The sequence below is a fragment of the Macaca fascicularis genome, chromosome 3 (assembly GCF_037993035.2).
Source record: "Macaca fascicularis isolate 582-1 chromosome 3, T2T-MFA8v1.1".
NCBI classification, from domain to species: Eukaryota; Metazoa; Chordata; class Mammalia; order Primates; family Cercopithecidae; genus Macaca; species Macaca fascicularis.
This window is the reverse complement of record NC_088377.1, coordinates 4,885,919-4,903,078: the sequence shown is the minus strand read 5'-3', so window position 1 is coordinate 4,903,078 and position 17,160 is coordinate 4,885,919. Positions and strand designations below refer to the sequence as shown.

The window sequence follows — 17,160 nt, the reverse complement described above, 5'->3', positions numbered from 1 at the left end:
ACATGGCCTCCGTGTGCTCTCATTGGCAGTGGGGGATCTTCTCATTCATTTGCACGCTCCTCTGGAGCTGTGTTTTGGGGGAGAAGTGGGAACGAGAGGGGCCACGATAATGCACCTCCTGAAAGCCACCTCCTGCAAGCTGCTTCCTCTTGCAGGGTTTACACCATCATTGAGGACCTCCACGGCGCTGGAAATTTTGTTACCGAAATGCAGTTGTTTATCGGGGACTCTCCCATACCTCAGAATTATAGCGTGTCTGCCAGTGACGACGTCAAGATCGAAGTGGGGCTCTACAGGCAGAAAAGCAACCTCAAGGTGGTCCTGACGGAGTGCTGGGCAACCCCGTCCAGCAACGCCCGGGACCCGGTCACCTTCAGCTTCATTAACAACAGGTAGGGCTCAGGAGTGCAGGCACCCCCATCCAGCAATGCTTGCGGCTTCATTAAGAACGGGTAGGGCTCAAGCGGGCACTGCCGTTGCCTGGCCTGGCTGCATGGCTGGCTCTGGACTCTGCAGGATTTTCAGGCAAGTGCTGTCATGGACCTGGGTTTTGGGGAATAAATGAGGTGGCCGGTCCTCGACTCCCATGGAGCCTGTGGGATCTGTGAGCATTGTCAGATGTAGTTGTGAGCAACCTTATCTGAGAACAAGGACAGCAGGACTCGCTGACAAGCAAGGAGTCCCTTTTCCTCTCTTCTCAGCTGCCCGGTGCCCAACACATATACCAGCGTGATTGAGAATGGCAACTCCAGCAAGGCTCAGTTCAAGCTGAGAATCTTCTCCTTTATCAACAACTCCATCGTCTATCTGCACTGCAAACTCCGCATCTGCATGGAATCCCCCGGGGCCACGTGCAAAATCGTAAGTGTGTTTTTGGTTTTCTAAATGTTTGGTTGGATTCACATTGCTTATCGTTATGATGCAAGACTCTGTTAATAGCAGCCTGGGGCTCGAGTGGCTCGGGGCCGACCTCTGGGAGGAGTCGCTGTGCCTGTCCTGCAGACTCCGTGTCTGAAATGGTATTTCCACAGCAGGCAGCCCTTGCACGGAGGACTCATGTGAACTGGTGGGCATTTCCCATTTCTCAGTGGCTGAGCTAATTTCCTTTTAGAGGCCATAATGTTCAACCGGCTGTCACATCGGCACTGCCTTGCCATGATACCTAGTGCTTCTAAGGTGATTTTTAGGTGTAAAAATGTTTTTTAAATATTATTTTTAACCACATTGATGGAACATACTAAATATCAGCCACTCTGTTATTTAATAAAGTTCTTTTCCCCTTTCCTTTCTTCAACATTTAGGCAGGGCTAATTTTACATTCCCGTTTCCTTAGACTTTCGAATTTGAAATAGGTTTTGTAATCCTGAGGTCTGAAAGCTGTGCTTTATATCACAGACAAGTACATGCGGTTCCCACGTGTTGGTCTCCTGTCGTCCGAGGCAGGGGACAGCTTAGGGTGCACACTGCTTTTTGCTCAGTGACCGAATGCTTCTCTCTCCTCGGAGGGAGTGCTTGTTCCTGCGCTCATCTGAGCACGCGTCGCAGAATGCGGCTGTTTTCCTGGGTGACCGAGCTCTGAGCGTCTGCGGGACGTGGATAGAGAAGCAACACAAGGAAGGCTGATTCTGTTCATGTCCGTTTTGCTCAAATGGTAGATCTTCCTGAGCAATGGGACAGAAGGAACCTCAGGTCCTAATGACAGCAGGCTGAGGGCCACACACGAGGAGCCTGCCCCTGGTTCCATCGGAGCCTCAGAGATGACAGACACACAGACGGCCACTGCCAGGCTTGGTCTCTGCAGGGAGTGGCTGGCTCTCAAGTTCTTTACAAGAGGATTCCTTACAAGAGGAGCGGCACACTGTTTTTTTCAAGCCCTTTTAGAGTGGATAGTGTATGAGCTTTCCAGGCTGCTGTAGGAACGTACCACAAACTGAACGGTTTAAACAGTGGAGACATGTTGCCTTGGTTCTGGATGTCCAAGATGGAGGTGTCAGCCGGCTGGTTCCCTCTGAGAGCTCTAAAGAAAGGATCTGTCCCAGGCCTCTCTCCCAGCTTCTGGTGGCCTCAGGCGTTCCTTGGCTGGTAGACGGCATTTGCCCTGTCTCTTTGCATCACCTTCCCTCAGTACACATCTATGTCTGTGTCCAAATTTCCCCTTTACATAGGGACCCCAGCCATAGTGGATTAGGGCCCATCCCAGTGACCTCAGCTTGATTATCTGTTTCCAAATAAGGTCACATGCACAGGTGTTGGGATTTAGGACCTCCATACCTTTTTGGAGGACATGTTGCAGCCCATCTCAGGCATCTAGTGAGCAGATCCTAGCACGTCACTGAGCCGGGCAGTCTTTCTTGTGAGGCGGAGGTGTAGAGGGGAGCAAATGGCTGCAGCAGCCTTTGGAGAACACGGAGGGACTCTTAGGGCTGTGGCCAAGACACAGTCCTCAAGGGACCCAAGGAAGCAGCTCTAGGAACCAAAAGCAGCTCAAGGGGCCTCTTCCAGCCCTGCTGCTCTTTCAGGCCTCGCCCCCTTCCCCGCTGCCGCCTGGGCCTGCCTCTTGTTGCACCAGGACCCACCACCCTGGTCTCACCGGGTCGCCCACTCCTCTGTCTAATCTCAGCCCCCTTGCCTTGCAACTTCTAGCAGGATAAAATCGCATGAATCACATCAGCATCCTTGATAGTAGCTCCTTTCTCGTAAGTGGTGTTCAATTAATTTGATGTTTCTCTCCTTGGAAAAAACCAGAATTGCAATAACTTTCGGTTGCTGCAAACTAGTGAAACCTCGGCCACACACCAGATGTCCTGGGGACCCCTCGTCAGGTCTGAAGGTGAGTTGATGACTTGGTTTAGACAACAAAAGAAAAGATGCAACCAATTCCTTTTCACCAGCATATAAACAAAAAAGCAACTGTTTTGAAATGCAGAACTCTTGAGAGACTTCTAAGAGGCTTATAATAATAGAAATACTAATAGTTACTCTTCACTGAGAGCTGCTATGTGTCAGCCTGGCGCTACGTTCTTCACATGCAGAATGTAGTATGATCCTCTCAGCAACCCTAGGAGCACGACCTATTACTGTACCCATGCTACAGATGGAAACACTGAGACTTCAAAAGGCCAGGCACAAAGTTACATAATGAAATGTTTTGAGCTGCATAATATCAAGCTGGTGAAGTTTTCTGACACTGGGTAAATGATACACCCAGTGGGTTGTTAAGAGATAAGAACGCAAGCTATAATCAGACCATGTCAACGTGTGTGTGTGTGCACGCACGCACAAATGCATGCACAAGAAAAAGCTATTTTATTCAAAAGATGCAAAAAATGGCATGTCTGTTCATCCTCAGTTTAAAACTTCCATCAGCCAATTACATTGCATGTATTTTCAAAACTCCACATCAATTTTCCAGAAAAACATTTTATTTTCTGTATAGTCCATCATCTTATTTTGAAAAAAATACATTGGTTTGGGGGAAATTGTGTGCTTTGGGTATTAAGAGAGACACCACTAGTTGTCCCATAGTATCTGTTCTCCTCCCCTTTCACAGGAATAGCGACCCCAGCTTTTGCTGGTACGTGGCTGCCAGGAATAAAAACTGTAATTCCAACCTGGCAGCTAAGTGCGGCCATGTAAGTAAGTTCTGGCCAATGAGATCTAAGTGGGAAAGTCATGTGACAACTTTTAGCGGTGCACCCTCCTTAAAAGATGTCTGTGCCTGTCCTCTGCCTCTTTCTTCTTTAAGGCGATGGGGCCCAGTCCGTGGAGGGATCCGGCTTCCCCAGGACACTGTGGGCAAGTGGCCAAGGCAGGCCTGGGTTCTGACCCCCCACTTTTTTTTTTCTGAGACGGAGTCTCGCTCTGTCACCCAGGCTGGAGTGCAGTGGCGCAATCTCGGCTCACTGCAAGCTCTGCCTCCTGGGTTCACGCCATTCTCCTGCCTCAGACTCCCAAGTAGCAGGGACTACGGGCACCCGCCACCACGCCCAGCTAATTTTTTGTATCTTTAGTAGAGACAGGGTTTCACCGTGTTAGCTGGGATGGTCTCGATCTCCTGACCTCGTGATCTGCCCGCCTCAGCCTCCCAAAGTGCTGGGATTACAGGTGTGAGCCACCGTGCCCAGCATGGCCCCCATTTTTATGACAGAAAGAAGGAAACTTCCATGTGCTTTAAGCCACTGCTATTTTGATTTTTTTTTCTCTTTCTTGCTGCTTAGCCTAATCCTAGTTGGTTTTCCTTTTTTGTTGTTTTTTTTCCCTAATCGTGGTGACCCTCTCCCTTCTCTCCCTGTATGAGAACTTCTGAGGTTTGGATGCAGGGTGTGAACCGGAATCTGAATGCTGCTCAGGTCTTGGCCACGAAGCTGAGGAACAGGAGGAGGGAAGTCTTGGCCGGTGACGGAACTGCTGGTTCTCATCCAAAGCATTTGGGAAACTGAAAAAGTAGACACAGGTCCCAGGCCACACCCCAGGACTACACACTCAGAATCTCAGAGTTGTGTCCCAGGCCCCTGAGCTGGTCATCAGGTGACTGTTGGTCAAGGTGCTAGGACAACCTGCTTCTCCTCACTCTTCATTTTCTTAAATTGCTGGGAAGAACGGGTCAACCTATTTCTTTAACACTATAAGAAATAGCATATGTGTGAAATACATTCTCATTAATAGATAATGTGTTCTTTCATGAATAGAAATTAAACTTCCTCCTTCATTCATTGATATTATAGGGAATGTCATAACTAGGGAAGAAAAGCACTACACTTGGAGTTGGGACACCTGAGTTTGATTATAGGCTCTGACACTTATGAGCTATGTGGTTCATCCATCATCCACCCATACATCTATCTGCTCATCTTTCCATTTATCATTTATCCATCCATCCATCCATCCATGCATGTAGCCATTCATTCATCTATCCATCTACCATCCTTCATCTGTCATGCATTCATCTATCATCCATCCATCCATCCATTCATCCATCCACTCATCTATAATCCATCCATCCATCTATCCATTGGTCATCCATTCATCCACCCATTCATTCATCTATCATCCATCCATCCACTCATCTATCATCCATCCATCAATCGATCTATCCATTGATCATCCATCCATCCACTCATTCATTAATCCACCCATCTATCATCCATCCATCATCCGTCCATCCATCCATCTATCATCCATCCATCCATTCATTCAACTATCATCCATCTATCCATCTGTCATCCATCTATCTATCATCATCCATTCATCCATCTATCATCTATCCTTCTATCATCCCTTCATTCATCCATCCATCCATTTATCCATGCATCCTCCATCATCCATCTATCTGTCCATTAATCCATCCACTCACTCATCCATCCACCTACTTATTCATGAATTCATTCATCTACTATGTTTCAGACACTCTGATTTTTCTTTGCAACATGCCCTGCCTACCTCATAAGGTTGTTGTGAGTGTCTGACGGTAACTAAGAATCCTTTGTGAGGCTAAGATTTGTGAGGTTGAAACTAGACTCCCTGGATTCATAACTTGGCTCTGACACTTAACAATTTTGTGGCTTTGTGCATGCTGCATGTGAATTGTGCCTTATTTTCCTCATCTGTGAAAAGGGAATAATAATAATTCCTACTTCATAAAGAGCCTGGCCCATAGAAGTTATTGATTAAGTGCTACTTTTCACTTGTAACCAGTAGAGCACTACACTGGCATAACCAAGGCAGGAGGTACCGAATGTAATAGGGGTGTAATTACTCAGACTCAAGAACAAGGACTGTAGATATTCATGTTGTTCAACATTCTTTCTCATTGTGTTAGTAGCTTTTGCTTGATCTATGATTATCATACAAATACACAGCAGAATCATTTAGACACATGGAATCTCCCAGTTGGTGGGGACTTCACTGCATTTTAATAGTGTATATTAACAGAAACGCTGTTGGAGACTGCAGAGGTGAGAGGAGGCTGGCAGACAGGTTCCTCAGGACCTCACCACTATCCACGGCCTCTGAGCTCCCATGCTTTGTCCCTGCCATCACCATCAGCTCCACTTCAGGGAAGAAATGAGAAGAACTCAGAGATTTTAGGGAATGTGCCTAAGCTCCCACAGCTGGTGCCCGCATGAGCTGGGCCTGCGAGTGCAGATCCAGGCTATTCATAACCTGCTGTCCTCTCCCTGTCCCCTGGGGACTGGGCTGGCTTCATTTTGAGGTTTCCCTCCACCCCAGCCCTCACATCACACTCACGATGTCCTGGCACCACCATAACAAAGTCCCGCAGCCTGTGTGGCTTAAACAACAGAAATCTGTTCTCTCCCAGTTCTGGAGGCCAGACATCCAAAATCAAGGTGCTGGCAAAGCCCCAGTCCCTCAGAACATTGTAAGGCTGAGTCCTCCCTTGCCCCTACCTCATTTCTGCTGGATGCGCCCAATCTTTGGTGGACCTTGGCTTGCAGCTACCTCCCTCCAGTCTGTGCCCCCGTGTGCACATGGCCTTCTTTTTATAAAGACGCCAGTCATGTTGGACTAGGGGCCTTTCTACCTGAGTGTGGCTTTATCTTAACTACTTGAATCTGCAACAATTCCATTTCCAAATAAGGCCATGCCCCACAGTACTAGGGGTTAGGATTTCAACATATATGTTTTTTGTTTTGTCTCTTTTTTTTTTCCCTTGAGACAGAGTCTCGCTCTGTCATCAGGCTGGAGTGCAGTGGCGTGATCTTGGCTCACTGCAACCTCTGCCTCCCGGGTTCAAGCAATTCTCCTGCCTCAGCCTCCAGACTAGCTGGGGCTACAGGTGTGGGCCACCACGCCAAGCTAATTTTTGTATTTTCAGTAGAGATGGGGTTTCATCACGTTGGCCAGGATGGTCTCAATCTCTTGACCTCATGATCCACCTGCCTTGGCCTCCCAAAGTGTCAACATATCTGTTTTTGCAGGGGGTGAGGGGTTCACAATTCAACCCTGTGTATTGACAATTTAAGAAAGAATCCCTTTGGGCATCTTCCCGGAATGTCTGCTACCAACAAATAGTATATCAGCATCATAATTTTTGCATATTCAGTGTTTGGAAACCTTCCATGGCCTTTCCTAGCTGGCCTAGTTATTTCATATTCATGAGCATGTCCCTGTGCTAAATGGCCAAGAAAGCTCGAGGATAGTGTCCAGGGAGTGCTCTGTGTCCCAGCAGGAAGGGCCTGGGGCAATTACTGAGGCCACTCAGTAGTGAGGAGACTGAGGACCCCAGGCGGTGGTCCTGGAAGGGCCCTGTTTCCTCTGCACCCAGGTTCTTTTTTAATTTTTAAAATTAATTATTTATTTCTGAGACAGAGTCTCGCTCTGTTGCCCAGGCTGGAGTGCAGTGGTGTGATCTCGGCTCACTGCAGCCTCTGCCTCCCGGGTTCAAGCAATTCTCCTGCCTCAGCCTCCTGAGTAGCTGGGACTACAGGCATGCGCCACCACACCTGACTAATTCTTTTGTTTGTTTGTATTTTTTTAGTAGAGATGGGGGTTTTACCATGTTGGCCCGGATGGTCTCGATCTCCTGACTTTGTGATCCGCCCGCCTCAGCCTCCCAAAGTTCTGGGATTATAGGTGTGAGCCACCGTGCCTGGCAATTTTTTATTTTCCTTTCAGTTCTGGGATACATGTGCAGAACGTGCAGGTCGTTACATAGGTGTACATGTGCCACGGTGGTTTGCTGCACCCATCAAACCATCATCTAGGTTTTAAGCCCCACATGCCATCTTCCCTTTCCCTCACTGGGCTATATCCCCCTTTACAAAAGCAGCCATTGCTGAGTCTCCGCCATCATTTACATCTCCCTGCATCATGGACTGGTGTGTGGTCCAGCGGTTATGATGCATACGCAACTCACGCCACATGCCTGGAGCCTCCCTGAACAGCAAGATGCCCTGTTTGGCCGGATGCCTTGCCAATGACTGTGGGAAATTACCATCCACAGTTCTCAGGGCTTGCTCTCCACTTCTAGCTAATCCAGCCATGGGGAGTAACCATTCCTGGACTTTGGTGTCAGTCAGTGGGCAGCACTGGCCTGCGGACCTCCTGTGGCCAGCCCTTAGCTAGTGGTTCAGTTCGGAGCACGCAGCTGCAGGTCACAGAAACCTAGCTGGAGAGGCGGAGAATGAACACGGCTGGGTCTTTCCCGGGGCTGACAGTCTGGGGCCATTCCGGGCTGCAAGTGGCCAGGAGAAGCGGGTCTCCTTGGTCTTTCTCTACAGCATCCTCAGGGCGGCACCCCCCACTCCTTGTACTGGCAAGGTGGCCTGTCTCTGGAGGCACAGGAGGAAGGTCCACTATAGAGCCCCTGGGGGCTGGATTTAGTGGCCATGATGATTTAGGAGTTGTCTGGAGAAGTGGCGGGCCAGGATCTGGGGGCCTCAGTTGCTTGGGGAGGTTGGAGTCACTTTGGCTGGAGCGGGGGAGGTGTTCCCTGTTCCTCTCTCCGGAAGAGGAGTGGTGTGGTTCTAGCTGGCTTATGTTCAGCACCCCAGGGATCCCCCAGTGCCACTGTTGGACAGCTTTGCTGATGGTGACACCCCCATGCTGTATAACAGTGTCCAGTCTGGGCAGACTGCCCGGAAATCAATACAGGGAATGCAAATGGGATCTCAAATGCTCCTGGTTGCATAGAAAGGCTCTTTCCAAAGCAGACCTTCCTGATACGTGGGGACGAACACCCCGAGACGGAGGGGACTGCATGGTGCAGGATGTAGCTGTGACCTGGCTAAAGATGCCCTTGACAACAAGTTACACCCACGCACGGTGGGCAGAGGGTCACGTCTGCCCCTGGGCTGATGGGGGCCGGCCAGAGAGCCAGCAGGCAGCTGGCATCTTTCTCAGGTAGCACAGATTTTAAAAAATGAAACTGAGATGACATTCATATAACCTCAAGCTAACTGTGTTGAAGTAAACCGCTCAGTGATGTTTAGTGCATTGACAGAGTTGGATCGCCACCAACTCCTTGTAGTTTCTAAACATTTTCCTCGCCCTAAACGCAACTTCATACTCACGAGTCCCTCCCCATCCATCTTCTGCCCGTCCCCGAAAGTCCCTCATTTGCTTTCTGTCTGGTTCTGGGTAGTTCCTATGAACAGGATCATGTTATAGGTGCCTCTGGGGCCTGACTTCTTTCACTCAGCGTGACGTCTTCAAGGTTAATTTGTGTTGCCGCAGGTCAGTGCTTTATTCCTTTCATGGCTGTGTCACGTTCCATTGCACGGTGGGCCACAGTGTGTTGATTCAGGCACCAGCTGGCGGACACCTGGGTTGTTGCCACCCTGCGGCTGGTGCTGTGAGCATGGGTGTGCAAGTAGCTATTTGAATCCCTGTCTTCATGTCTTTTAGGGTCCACTTTCTTTCTTTCTTTCTTTCTTTCTTTCTTTCTTTCTTTCTTTCTTTCTTTCTTTCTTTCTTTCTTTCTTTCTTTCTCTTTCTTTCTTTCTCTCTTTCTTTCTTTCTTTCTTTCTTTCTTTCTTTCTTTCTTTCTTTCTCTTTCTTTCTTTCTCTCTTTCTTTCTCTTTCTTTCTTTTTTTCTTTCTCTTTCTTTCCCTTCCTTCCTTCCTTCCCCCCTCTCTCTCTTTCTTTCTTTCTCTTTCTTTCTCTCTTTCTTTCTTTCTTTCTTTTTTTCTTTCCCTTCCTTCCTTCCTTCCTTCCTTCCTTCCTTCCTTCCTTCCTTCCTTCCTTCCTTCCTTCCTTCCTTCCTTCCTCTCTCTCTCTCTTTCTTTCTTTTCTTTCTTTTTTTTTTAGATGGAGTTTTGCTCTGTCGCCAGACTGGAGTGCAGTGGCGTGATCTCGGCTCACTACAACCTCCACCTCCCGGGTTCAAGCTATTCTTCAGCCTCAGCCTCCCAAGTAGCTGGGTTTACATCCCACCCTCGTGGCTCAGGCCTCCCCAGGCTGCGCTGTCCTTACTGCAATGCTGTCCTGGGCTTGGACACCTGCCTCGCCTTTGGTAACCCACAGGCACACGGGTGCACACGTGGGCCTTGCACTCCCCATGCTTCAGCTCCATCAGCCCCAGATCCGGGTAGAGGGCTTGCTCCATCGCCTTGCTCCTGTTTGGGCAGATCTCTCACCTGTGCCTGCCTCCTCCCCCAGGTGAGCCTCCACGTGCAGAGGCAGGCCTGGATGCCAGTTATGTGGTCCTCCTTGTGGTGGCCATCTTTACGCTGGTGGCGGGGGCAGCCACCCTTCTGATTGTGCACTACCGGAGAATGAATGGGAGATACAACTTTAAAATCCAGTCCGACAACTTCAACTACCAGGGGTTCTACGAATAGGAGGCGCAGGCTGACAGGAAGGTGGGTGCAGAGTGGGGGCATCTGATATGCGTGTCCTGCCTTGGCCACCCACGGTGATGGGGACGGCAGAGCGGGATTCGGCCAAGGATAGATTTGTGTATGTGTCTGTGTTTTGTGGGCCTTTATGGGGCGTGCAGCCTCCCTTCTGAGAAAGCAACCATGAGCAGGCACAGAGGGGAAACTACAGGCAGACTGGTGAAGGTTCAGTCGCTTCACACACCCACTGGACTGGCTCCGTGATACCAGCGGCAGTGCTATGTGAGTGACCGCAGGACCCAGGGGCCTACCACAAATCCCGTCTCTGCCACCCACTCTCTGGGCCGCCTAAGCAAGGTCCTGAGCCTCTCGGTGCCTCGGTTTCATCATTTGTAAAAGAAATCATGGTAACAGTCCCGGCCATATAGAGGGTGTGACATTCAAATGGGAAGATGCCCAAGAGGCCCCGCTACGGGGTCCGACGCCCTCGATCACTGATGGATCCCAATGATCGTCCTCAGCCGGGTGTCCCTGAAACCTGGCACTCGCAGGGATTGTCACGTGTGGTGTGGATGCCACAGTGGATCCCCCACACCTTGCTACTGCTACTCAGGCCCACATCCCCAACTTACGTATGTCCTTTTGAGGCTGAAGATGCTTCTCTGATCTGCCCCTGTGGACTTTTGTTTCTCCTGGGCTTGCACATAGTTCACCACAAATGAATGATGAGCATTATGGAGGGCAGTATCATTGGTATAAACCTTCAGTGGGAAATGCCAAGACTGTGACTTCTGTAAAGATTTTCAGATTTTTTCATTTTTTGAGATGGAGTTTTGCTCTTGTTGCCCACATTGGAGTGCAATGGCGTGATCTCAGCTCACCGCAACCTCTGCCTCCCGGGTTAAAGCGATTCTCCTGCCTCAGCCTCCCGAGTAGCTGGAATTATAGGCATGCACCACCATGCCCTGCTAATTGTGTATTTTTAGTAGAGACAGAGTTTCTGCATGTTGGTCAGGCTGGTCTTGAATTCCCGACCTCAGGCTATCCACCCGCCTCAGCCTCCCAAAGTGCTGGGATTACAGGCGTGAGCCACCGTGCCAGGCCAAATTTTGAGATTTTTCTAAAAAAAGAACATGGCTATAATCCTAGCACTTTGGAAGGCCAAGGCAGGAAGATCGCTTAAGGCTAGGAGTTTGAGACCAGCCTGGGTAAGACAGAAAGACTCCATCTCTACAAAAAATGCAAAAAAAAGCTGGGTGTGGTGGCACATGCCTGTGGTCCCAGCTACTCAGAGGCTGAGCTAGGAGGATCGCTTGAGCTCAAGAGGTGGAGGTTGCAGTGAGCTGAGACTGCCCCACTGCACTCCAGAGGGACACCCTGCCTCAAAAATAAATAAATAATAATAAAAGAAGAAGAGAAGCACTCACGAGGCTTATCTAGCAGCGTGTGAGACTGCTGACTACAGATGCTGTACGGCAAGCACGGCGGCGTCGGCTTCCTGGGAGGCCTCAGGAAACTTACAATCATGGCGGAAGGCCAAGGGGAAGCAGGCACCTCTCCCATAGCTAGAGCAGGAGGAAGGGGTCAGGGCAGGTGCTACAGACGTTTAATCAACCAGATCTTATGAAAACTCTATCATGAGACAGCACCAAGGAGATGGTGCTAAACCATTTATGAAGGATCCATCCCATGATCCAACTACCTCCTACCAGGCCCCACCTTCAACAAGGGGATCACATTCAACATGATTCCTTATTTGGATGGGGACACAGATCCACACCATATCAACTGCCCACCATCTAAGCCAACAGGAGAACAAGGAAAGACGAGAGGCCAATTTTCCCTTGAATGTTTTAATTTCGAGGAGGGGGACATTCAGCATGACCTTGGCACCAACCCACCAGATTTCCTTAGAAAGCTAGCAGGACAAGTGTTGGCCTCGTTACTGGGATTCACATCTTAAATATTAAGTAAAAGGCACTGATATTTCCTCATAACTCTATCTAGAGAGGTGACTGGCCTCTAGCACTGGCCTCATCTATGCTATAAGGGTTCTGAGACCCCAGAATAATGCGCATGTTAGTTACCGGGAGTCCTGGCAGGAGAGAGGAGTAAGACAAAGCTAACACAAGCATCCGCCTCGCATGGGCAGAATCACATCCACAAGCGGGTGGCGTTTTCTCTGAGGAAGTTGCCCAGCAAGGGCAGCATGGAGGTTGCCTTTTGGAAATGTGTGCTGTAGTCTGGGTTTTGCTGTGTGACCTGGGAGGATTTGCTTGAGTTCTCTGGGCCCCATTTCCTCATTTTAAGATTGGAGCCAGTGTCTACTACACTTTGCCGTGTTGTTTCAAAAATCTGTTAAGGGGCTGGGTACAGTGGCTCACGCCTGTAATCCCAGCACTTTGGGAGGCTGAGGCAGACGGATCATGAGGTCAGGAGATGGAGACCATCCTGGCTAACACGGTGAAACCCGATCTCTACTAAAAATACAAAAAATTAGCCAGGCATGGTGGCAGGTGCCTGTAGTCCCAGCCACTCAGGAGGCTGAGGCAGGAGAATGACGTGAACCCAGGAGGTGGAGCTTGCAGTGAGCCGAGATTGTGCCACTGCACTCCAGCCCAGGTGACACAGTGAGACTCCGTCTCAAAAAAAGAAAGAAAGAAAGAAAGAAAGAAAGAAAGAGAGAGAGAGAGAGAGAGAGAGAGAGAGAGAGAGAGAGAGAGAAGAAAGAAAGAAAGAAAGAAAGAAAGAAAGAAAGAAAGAAAGAAAGAAAGAAAGAAAGAAAGAAAGAAAGAAAGAAAGAAAGAAAATAAGGACCTGAGCACAGGAAGATGGGCTTGGCTGGAGAAGCTGCCTGCCCAATGAAGAAGGTGCAGTCTGGTACTGACAATGTCTATTGTCTCCCAACATCCCTGTGAGGTTGTGCTGTTATTAGCATCCTGTGTTATAGTTAGAAATCCAGGGCAGGAAGGGATAGATGTCCCAGGTCATGTAGCCAGGAGGTGGTGGAGCTGGGCTGCATGGGATTTCCGTTTGGCTCCAGGGTCAGCTCTCTGAGCTGCTAAGCTTAGAGCCTCTCTTAGGCTAGTGTTCACATGCCTGAAGGACCCTTAGAACAATGCCCCTTGCCTTTCCGCTTTATCAGTGACCTGGAGAATTTGTATTGTAGCAGCTGTGCAAGGGAATCCATAATTCTTAATTCTTGCAGTAGAGGCACCAGGTGTCCCAGTTAGAGGCAGAAACTGTTGTGGTTTCAGGGAAGGAAACTTCCCAGGACCCCTGAGCCTCCCAGGGAGCCAGGCGCTGCTGCTCAGCTGTGGTCTGGGTCCTCAGCCACCTCTGAGGATCCCAAAGGGGCAGGGAACAGCAGTGAAGTTTCAGTTCAACTTTACACTCTAATGGTGAAAAATACGTAAGCTTCCTCAGCATGGTAGCTTTTGGCCTTTGGTTTGGGGCCCATGGGGTTTGGGCCATGAAGACCCCCTCCTCACCAATGCCATTGCCTCCCATCTGGGCAGGGGACACTGTCAGTACCAGCCTGCTCCCTTTCTGTCGGGCTGACAGTTTCCCCAGGCAAGCCCGTCTTCCCTGTGCTCAGGTCCTTATTTTCTTGAGATAACAGATTTTTGAAACAACACAGCAAAGTGTAGTAGACACTGGCTCCAATCTTAAAATGAGGAAGTGGGGCCCAGAGAACCCAAGCAAATCCTCCCAGGTCACACAGCAAAACCCAGACTACAGCACACATTTCCAAAAGGCAACCTCCATGCTGCCCTTGTTGGGCAACTCCCTCAGAGAAAACGCCACCCGCTTGTGGATGTGATTCTGCCCATGCGAGGCGGACGCTTGTGTTAGCTTTGTCTTACTCCTCTCTCCTGCCAGGACTCCCGGTAACTAACATGCGCATTATTCTGGGGTCTCAGAACCCTTATAGCATAGATGAGGCCAGTGCTAGAGGCCAGTCACCTCCCTAGATAGAGTTATGAGGAAATGTCAGTGCCTTTTACTTAATATTTAAGATGTGAATCCCAGTAACGAGGCCAACACTTGTCCTGCTAGCTTTCTAAGGAAATCTGGTGGGTTGGTGCCAAGGTCATGCTGAATGTCCCCCTCCTCGAAATTAAAACATTCAAGGGACAATTGGCCTCTCATCTTTCTTTGTTCTCCTGGAGCTCCTGTCTTTTGTGGTGAGAACTGTCTCACTAGTTCTAAAGTTCCTGCAGACATCTGCCCTTTGAAAACCATCAGCCAAACCGCCCACCCCCACCAGGCTGACCCTTGGGCAGCCCCACTCAGAGATGTTCCCAGTGTCCTGGTGGGTTCTCCACGGATGGTGCAAAGGTGCAGGGGCCCCAGGTGTGCTCGTCTGGTTCGGGTATCTGCACCAGCCACCCCCACCAGTCGGCATGGTGGGAGCGTCACTCACCCGAGAACAGGCACAGCCCCACGGCCGCCGTTCCACTGGGCACCCTGGGAGTGGCTGCCTTTTCATTTGGGGCTTGATCTGTCCCTCTCCAGTAAACACAGATGCCACGTCCTCGGGTTGGTGGTTCCTCCACTACCCATCCTCCTGGGGTTTTCGGTATTAACTTTACCTTTCCTGCATGCAGGCTGACCCAGGGGACCTCTTTCTCCACACAGGTTGCGGTGAGTCAGCCTGCCTCTAGAACCTTGGAGCTTCCCTGGCGGGCTCCCCCGGCATCCCCAGTGTCTCTCTGCACCTCCACCCATCCCTCGGTTCTTAACTCTTCAAGACTTAACGGGGATCTGCTCTGATGGATGTGCTCTGCCAGCGCCTGGGTGAACCCAGAGGGGATGACAGCAGCCACCACCTGCCCCCAAGAGGCAGGCCATCCTGTAGGTCTTAGAGGAGCCACAGCCCACAGGCAGATGAAGGGGCTATGGGAGACAGGGGCAGTGCTGGGGGTGCTCTGGCTCCACCACCACCCATGCAACCCCCACAGCCTGGACCCCCGGACCTGTGACCCTCCACACCAGCCCACCGAACCCTCCCGGGCTTGCTCTCGCTTGGCGTCCATCACCCCTTTGGCAAATATAGAATATTTCACATTCTCAGAGAGACCCGACAGTGCTCCTGACGCTCCTTTAAAAATAGGTCAGTCTTAGAAATAAACTGCCAATGTTATTTTTAGTGGATGTTTAGGATCTTTGACTTTTCTCCTGCGTACCAAGGTATTGCTTTTATTTACACAACAGTGGCTCAAAAGGCACTCTATTAATGTGACAACCTTTTTAATAAGTAGAAATAACATATGCGCACATCACTCTTCACATTTTTCTAAGCATTTTCACAGCCATTTTTTCATATAGTCCGACCACAGTGGGAGGTGTGATTTACCCGTTACACAATGAGAAACCAGAGGAGCTGATGAGTTACTTAATTGAGGTCACAGAATGAATTAGCAAGAAAATGGTTCTAAAATCTCAGTATTTTAGTCTAGACTTTTCTCCATTATATCATCGTAAGAGAGAATGCTCTGTACTATATTTGAAATAAATTGGAGTTGTATTAGGTAGCTCACGTCTGAAAGTATTTTTCCTCAATGAACTTAGAATTATAACATGGCCTTAGTTTTCAATCCACGATACTAATTTTGTTGATTGTAATTGTCATTCATACAGAACATTTGGGGAAAGGAGTATTTTGATTTACTGGATATTCTCAGAGTCAGTAAAGAATGACAGTGGGTAATACGTGTGGATCACAGATTCCGATCAAGTAGAATCAATCACACAAGACACTGAAATGTGGCTGCTTGTGCTGGATGCTCCATTTGGGATGGTCCATCACGGGCTCACTGAGCATCCACCGAGGGCCAGTGCTGTGCTGGGCACTCTGGGGAGGCCAGGAACGCATCTCTGGTTCTTCCCAAGTCATGTCCACCAGTCGGCGTGGTGGGAGTGTCGCTCGCCCGAGAGTAGGCACAGCCCCACGGCCGCCGTTCCACTGGGCACTCTGGGAGTGGCTGCCTTTTCATGTGGGGCTTGATCTGTCCCTCTCCAGTAAACATAGACACCACGTCCTCGGGTTGGTGGTTCCTCCACTACCCAGCCTCCTGGGTTTTTCATATAACCTGTTATAAGCTATTCTGAAGTCAGCTGAGGAGCTTTCACATGCCTTTCTTGGAAGAGCATGACATACTCAGTAAAACCAGCTGCTGAGCCCCACGACTGTGTGGCTGTTTGGATTTCAGATAAAGTCATTGACACATATTTTAAAACACTGTCTTTCAAACTTCATCTACTGTTTTCATGTAATTTTTTTTTTTTTTTTTTTTTTGGGACAAAGTCTTGCTCTTGTTGCCAAGGCTGGAGTGCAATGGCATGAAGTCGGTTCACTACAACCTCTGCCTGCCAGGTTCAAGCACTTCTCCTGCCTCAGCCTCCCGAGTAGTTGGGATTACAGGCTCCTGCCACCACGTCCGGCTAATTTTTGTATTTTTAGTAGAGACCGGGTTTCACCATGTTGGCCAGGCTGGTCTCGAACTCCTGACCTCAGGTGATTCTCCCACCTCAGCCTCCCAAAGTGCTGGGGTTACAGGCATGAGCCGCTGCGCCTGGCCTCATGTAATCTTAATACATATGCCATGTCTGTTCGTTTGTGTTTTCTGAAATAATGAAAACTTGGTTTACTCTCATCCTACCTCCCCCATCCAAGTCTATTCTTCGACAAACACTTCCTGAGCACTCACAGTGCCCCAGGCCCTGAGCTTAGTGCTCTGGGCAAAGTGGTGAGAGAGGCAGACCAAGCCCTGCCCTCACAGAGCACACGGCCTTGTGGGGGAGGGAGACGCTGAAATCAGGTGATGAGAGACATGGTAAGTACTGAGAGTGATGACTG

The 17,160-nt window shown here is 49.5% G+C and overlaps 1 protein-coding gene across 4 annotated transcripts in view; it reads left to right on the top strand.

The window, feature by feature from the left end:
* UMODL1 (uromodulin like 1) overlaps window positions 1-15,833 on the top strand; it is a 138,211-nt gene extending 122,378 nt beyond the window's left edge. For 3 of the 4 annotated variants that reach the window (XM_074033974.1, XM_015446821.4, XM_074033975.1), the window contains 5 exons: window positions 156-392; window positions 702-861; window positions 2,746-2,830; window positions 10,120-10,322; window positions 14,940-15,833. In XM_074033974.1, coding sequence (XP_073890075.1) covers window positions 156-392; window positions 702-861; window positions 2,746-2,830; window positions 10,120-10,301 — 664 coding nt within the window. In that variant the 3' untranslated portion in view covers window positions 10,302-10,322; window positions 14,940-15,833. The remainder of the gene's footprint in view (window positions 1-155; window positions 393-701; window positions 862-2,745; window positions 2,831-10,119; window positions 10,323-14,939) is intronic. The other variant, XR_012431973.1, reaches the window with a different exon arrangement.
* The last annotated feature ends 1,327 nt before the right edge of the window (window positions 15,834-17,160 follow it).